This window comes from Tarenaya hassleriana, unplaced genomic scaffold, assembly GCF_000463585.1.
Source record: "Tarenaya hassleriana unplaced genomic scaffold, ASM46358v1 Cleome55, whole genome shotgun sequence".
NCBI classification, from domain to species: Eukaryota; Viridiplantae; Streptophyta; class Magnoliopsida; order Brassicales; family Cleomaceae; genus Tarenaya; species Tarenaya hassleriana.
Window position 1 is genome coordinate 331,712 of NW_010968113.1, and position 6,588 is coordinate 338,299.

General features: G+C 35.6%; 2 protein-coding genes across 3 annotated transcripts in view; both read left to right on the top strand.

The window, feature by feature from the left end:
* Positions 1–306, top strand: part of LOC104798643 (glucose-6-phosphate isomerase, cytosolic) — a 7,064-nt gene extending 6,758 nt beyond the window's left edge. Inside the window, exons 24-25 of one of the 2 annotated variants that reach the window (XM_010520810.1) lie at positions 4–25; positions 102–306. In XM_010520810.1, the coding sequence (XP_010519112.1) occupies positions 4–25; positions 102–128 (49 nt within the window). In that variant the 3' untranslated portion in view covers positions 129–306. Of the gene's footprint in view, positions 26–101 lie in introns of both variants that reach the window. The other variant, XM_010520809.1, reaches the window with a different exon arrangement.
* Positions 307–1,427: 1,121 nt separating this feature from the next.
* On the top strand, positions 1,428–3,007 carry LOC104798644 (probable ribosomal protein S11, mitochondrial). Its single transcript, XM_010520813.2, has 2 exons — positions 1,428–1,601; positions 2,189–3,007. The coding sequence occupies exons 1-2, from the start codon at positions 1,490–1,492 to the stop codon at positions 2,785–2,787; spliced, it is 711 nt and encodes a 236-aa protein (XP_010519115.1). The 5' UTR covers positions 1,428–1,489; the 3' UTR covers positions 2,788–3,007.
* Positions 3,008–6,588: the final 3,581 nt, after the last annotated feature.

The window sequence follows — 6,588 nt, forward strand, 5'->3', positions numbered from 1 at the left end:
GACGCTCTTGCAGCGATATCTCGAGGTACCATATCTTAACATATGGATACTTTACCCGAATATCGGTTTTCAGGTTTTTAAGACGATTAAATTGTTTGCAGGCAAGCTCTGATGATAATCAAGCTTGATCCTCCCATAACTCTGCCACAGGTATGAGTTTCATTTTCAGATCTGACAAAAGCTTTTATTAGTCTTCGTCTTCATGAAGAACTCTCTTTTCTTAATTTTATGTTGTTTTTCACTGTTCACAATGAAATCGTGGGCAAGATTTGGATCAATTTAATAATAATATCATCCCAAATGATAGTTTGTGAATTCAATAATGCTTCTTCAAAACATATATTCCATATTTAATTATAAATATTATTTGAAGTTGAAATATGTCAAAATGATAGTCATGGTGTTGAGATTAGTTGTTCATCACAGGAGGACAGTGATGCTCTGATGGACATTTTATCCATAGATAGGATGATACGAAGATGTTATAAAAATAATATATGCTATTAATGATGATACCATCGCGGGTGGGGTGAGAACGAACGTTTCGATATTCAATTTGGTTCTTTCGGTTTTATAAAAATATTATATTACAACTTAATTTTCCATAATAAATATGTAATTTATAGTTCCACACACTCGGGAATAAATATCATAATGGATATTATTTCTTTTTCTTCGTTCGAGCATTGTTTTCCATTAATTTAGACGCAGTTCGATTTTATATGAGAAAAATAGTTTTTTCCCCTTAAAAACGCGAAATGATTTTACAACTATCGAAAATGGTCATGTCAGAATTTCACGCATTCAACATGGAACTTGGTCCAACCGCCACGCCGTTATAAATTTTCCCATATCGATAATTCGATAAATTATATCTTCCAATGGACTCATTTTACATCCACCTTTGATTTGATTTGAAATCTGGATGCATATTTTTTTTATTAATACAAATCGAATTCGAACATAAATAAAATTGAATCAAATGGAATTTTTCTATAATCAAAATAATCGAATTTGAATATAATAGAAACGAATTCGAATCCAAACCTTAAATAGCGACCCTTAGTTTTAGGGTATCAATTTTGTTTCTAGACTCAAAATCCGTTCGGTCCAATCCAAAAAATAGTGTATTTTGGATCCATATTAGATCTAAAAATTTTCGAACTTTCGAATATGAGTTATCAGATTTTGGACCAGTCCGATTTTTTCCAAAACAAAATTAATATAAAAATAAAAAAATTTCAAAAAATAAAATTTAGCGAGCCCGGTCTGATCCCGATCCAAAACCCTCGGGCCGGGCCGGCCCAGTTGACAAACCTACGGTTAGCTTTAGGTTTGGAATTTCTCTATCGTCTCTTTTGGTGAAGGCCTGTGGTAGCGAGGCCCAATAGAAGAGGAAGCCGAACAAGAGAGAATCTCGTACAAGCAAACAGTTCTTCAGAAAGGGAAAAAAAAACCCTAAACCTTCACGAACAGTGACGGGAGCGACATGAATTCCCTTTCTCGCTACCTCTGCGCTTCTTCTGTTTCTTCTTTTATTCGTGTATGCGGCCGGATCGAGTGCTTCTCGCGGTTTTCCTCGAAATCAAATGGATTCTCCGGTGATGTCCGTTGCTTTTTTGTTTTGTTTGGTTGAGGATTTTAGAAATGGAATTATTTAGATAGATGATGATGATGATGATGATGATGATGATGAGAATAGGTGGCTCGGGGAACTTTATCTTCAATGAACGCGATTTTGGAGTCCGAATTTCAGATTTTGGTTCACAATTTTATAGTTTTGTTTTGACGTTAACTGGCATCGAGGCGTGTGATTTGATATTTTAGGATCGATTTTGATTGTTTGAGAATTCTAGCATTTGTTTTGGGTTGAATTGTTCTCTTGCCATACGTTCATATCAGATCCAGTGCGTTTGGTTTAGAAATGATGTAATGGGCAAGGTTCGAATGCCTTTGACTTCTGTGATTTCCTTAACGGAATTCAGAAACTATTAGAATCAGGCTTCAAAATATCATGAAAGGTGGAGATTTTGATTCCAAAACAGAGTATATCTTTTGTTGTTGTAAAAGTTTCCTCATGAAATGTTCATGCTAAATGAGCTTTCTGGGTATAGAAATATCAAATTCTGCGTATCGGCCTTAGATGTTTGTCCGTATTTATCTCTTTCCTTGATTGATATTAAAACAGGGAGGAGTTTTGAGCAGCAAGCGCCATTTACCGGGGCCTGGGGAGGGATTTCCGGAGAAGGAAGCGACAATTCGGCTACTAATTCTCCCACTCGTTCTGCACTTTTTCGGGAAAGCGGCGGGTGGGGGAATTCAAAATCAATGGATACTGTGAAAGGAATACTAGCGCATGAAGAGAGTAGAAGGCCGACAGTGTATCCCTCCTTTTATCGCGGAAGTTCCGAAAGAAACGCAGAGGTTGTTCACATAAAGATGTTGCGTAACAACACCTTTGTTACAGTGACGGATTCAAAGGGAAACGTCAAATGCAGGGGCTCGTCTGGCTGTTTGCCCGAGCTAAAGGGTGGACCAAAGCTATCGAGATATGCAGCTGAGGCAACGGCTGAACACATCGGAAGAAAAGCAAAGACAATGGGTCTAAAGTCGGTGGTCGTCAAGGTGAATGGGTTCATCCACTTCAAGAAAAAGAGGCAAGCCATTGTTGCATTCAAAGAAGGTTTCAACAGCTCTAGATCGGATCAGAATCCCATCGTGTACATTGAGGACACGACTAGGCGTGCTCATAACGGATGCAGATTGCCGAGGAAACGTCGGATTTAAGTTTTTTTTTTCCCGTTTATCACTACATATTGCAGGTTCTCTCCCCATGTTTGGAGCCAGACAGTTTCTGTTGAGGAATGCTACAGATGCGTCTAAGAAGCAATGAGCTTAATAAGTCGATTATGTTTTTGCGAAACGTGTACTGTATGTTTCTCACTTGTGTGTCTGAAATTTCCTCCTGTTTTTATAGAACAAGGCTGGATGGGTTTTGCTTCCGTTTCTCTTATGTTTCAAAGGAAATACCCTTGGATTAGAACCCAGGGTTACAAGGAGGTCCATTGAGCGCCTGCAAAGAAAGAAAACCCGCAACAAGAAACAGTGACACGCAGATAGTCTTTCCGGTCTATGCGTTCGAACGGAATCCAAGAACGAAGTCGAAGGCCGTCTAGAATCTTCCCCAGATCGGTGGCCCCGATTGCGTCGCATGGTCGTCTAGAACGGTCTGGATGTTTCCAGATGAGGTTTCCAGATCAGGTGGTAGTGAGCATGGGGAACACTCATGAGGTGGGGAGTTCGATTCCTCGCCGTCTCACTTTCTCTGACCTGTTCGCCTGCCAGCCTGTCATAACGGGCTGATTTACCTCTTACGCGTGTGTTGTAGGCTCGTGCGCATGAGTTTGGGGTTTGACCCGCAGGCGTCTAAGCCCAACTACGGCCCGAGCGTTAGGCGCGCTTGTTGGCTAGGTCCGGCGGACTGAGGTCCATGGGGACTGTTAGACGCGGGTGGTGGCCAGTTCGTCTCCGTTTGTAGGTAGGTAGTCATGGAGGTTCGCCAATGTATCAAAAAAAAAATATATCAATAGTTATTTCAGGTCAAAGGATAAAACTGAGATATTATTATGATATCGGTTTTGATTCGAGACCATAGATTGATCATAACGTGGGTCAATCAATCACACGTTTCAAACCTATACCTATGAACACCTATCCAATATGTCATGTATATACGTCATATTAATCTTTATCTATTATCGTTCCCACGATCATAATCGATTAGGGCATTTAGAAACCTTTGCAACATTTTATCATAAAAATAAGAAAATATTGAAATATGGTAATATGAAGTCCATCCGTGTGTTTGTGCACCGTAGTCACGGTCTGAGCATGTTCGGCATCTTCGTTTCTTGGCATTGATGTCTCATCGGCTTGAGCTTGTGTCCGAGATTGATGATGTCCAATAGTTGGTTTAACATAATTCATGTACTAATGATGCTTAATGAAAATGGCCCGATTTTAAGCTATTTCAATTTCCCAAATTTTTTCAATGATGAATGCAATAATTTTTTTAGTTATTTGATTATCGAGTCAATATTAAAATATTTCCATTCGAAATTTTATATATTTCTCAAGTAATTGGTACAATTAATATTCATTTTTCATTAGTTAATTGGAATTACAATCATTTATAAAATCATAGACGTTATAAGTGATCATTTACTTTGAGACCTTTGGAATTTGAACCATATTATATAGAATGACGGATTTCAATAATTATTGGGAAAAAGCGAAATAAAACTAAAAATAAAACAATTTTTGTTACGTATTTGTATAGTTTAGTAATTCAATTTCTAAAAATTTTGTTTAATATTCAAACGGTTGGTCTGGCGACTCCAAATAAATTTGGAACAAAAACGATATTGATATTGTATTTTAAATGGGGGATTATTAGAAATACCCTTAAAATGCTACTTGTACTTAAGAGCATAACCTCCTCTTAAAAAAAAATTTGACTACTTCAAATATACTTATCTAAAAATACAATACCCATTTTACCATTTTTTAATTAATTAAAAAAATCATTTAGTTTTCCAAAACGCAGTTTTTGTTTTTCTCTCCTGCAGATTTCATTCTCTCCTCTAAGATTTTTTTTTCTCTCTCCCAAAATTTGTTTTCTCTCTCCTCCGATTTTCTCTCTCCTCCATGTGATCCATGTGACCGTGATATGTCATATGGGTCATATAGATCACAATGAGTCATATAAGTCATACGGATCACAAACCTATGTTCTTTATACGTGCCATTATAAAAAATATTATTCTTTTGATATTTCGACTTCACATCATACTCATAACGTTGAATTTATAATTTTTTTTATCAAATGATTAGTAAGATATACAAGACATGAATATAATGAATAAATGTAATCACCATAAATTTAACGTTATGTCCAATGTGATCAAGATTAATCTTCTGGTCAAAGAGTCAGTTGGAGAATGTTATCTTTTGACATCAAAATAGCAAAGGGGGAGTATTTTTATATAATGCCTCTGATTGACGATCCACGTGATGCAAACCTTATAATATTACCTCTGATTGTGGAAGATAAACAGAAAACTGGTAGACCCAAACATAACCGGTTTCCAAGCTCAGACAAACCGCGAACAAAGTGATTAAAGAAGGAAAAATAAAAATATTGTTATTTGTTAAATAACTTGTTTGTATGATTAAATTTAGTTCTCAAGTATGTTTGTAAAATAACTTCTATCAAATATGAAATACATTTTCCATAAGTACGATCTCTTTGCATTAGCACAATGTTTAATAGGGTTGATTTCTTTGCACTAGTACCATGTTTAAACCTTGAAGAGACATAAACAGTTTTGCACTGTGTGACCCATGTGATTCTCATGTGACCCATGTGACCCGAAGATATTTTTGCATTATGTGACCTATGTGACCCGTGACTCAATCACACTAAAAAAACATGGTCGAATCTCAGTTTTAATGCTTCAAGATAGTTTATATGGAGTTTTATAATGACAATATGGTGTTTACAAGTTAAATTCGTTAATTTAGTTATGAGTTGTTTGAACATTAGTGCAAATTTTTCCAAAGTGTTCTTAAAACATTAGTATCACTTATAGAGTATATTCCTGCTAGTTATTTGGATTTGAAAATTGAAACACCGATGATTTTAAAGTTGTTATTGATGTTAAAATCAAAGATTAATCATTGTATATCCATTCATAATCACTAATTCAATAAATTCGAACATTGTGACTCATATGACCCATGCGATCCATGTGACCCGAGTTGTTTATTGTGAATATGCGAGATCCACCAGTAAAAAAAATCACAGAATTGAGGAACATGCAGTCCCACCTTGAGGATAACTTGTCAGACCTAATTTTGTCACTTTTCCGCAGTCAATTGACCCCCAATTTCGGATTTCCGCCGAAATATAAAAATAATTTAAACATATTTGTTTCATTTCCATGAAAAATAAAAATAAAAAATAATCCACATTGTGACCCATATGACCCAAAATTATAAATTATAAATAAAATAAATGAAGAAAATTTTTTCTCCAAAATAAAAAATAATAAAATTAATTAAAAAAATTATTATATTTAGAAATAACCATTTAATACATTCAGAAATATTCATTTCATACATATAAAGGATAAATAATATTTCTGTCTTCATAAACAAAGAAACACGATCCTTCTTATCTTTTCCATATGAAGGTATGCTCAATGATCGAATTTCTCACAGACACACCATTGAGAATGAACCATAGATCCTTTTTGTCTTTCACCCAAGGTATGACCCTTGTACCACTCATGTAACTCTTTATCAATATACTTCGCAACTTTGGAAAACCTGTACAACAAGATATACACATTAGACTCGGATCACAAGTAACATGGGTCACAGGTCACAAAGAACACCATACTTGATTTTTAAGTCACAAAGAACGCGATTCTATGTTAATTCCCACTATTTTCTATAATTTTTAAAACTGTTTCGCACACTGTCGAAGAGAAAATAAGCAAATCGGAGGAGAAATGAAGCAAATCG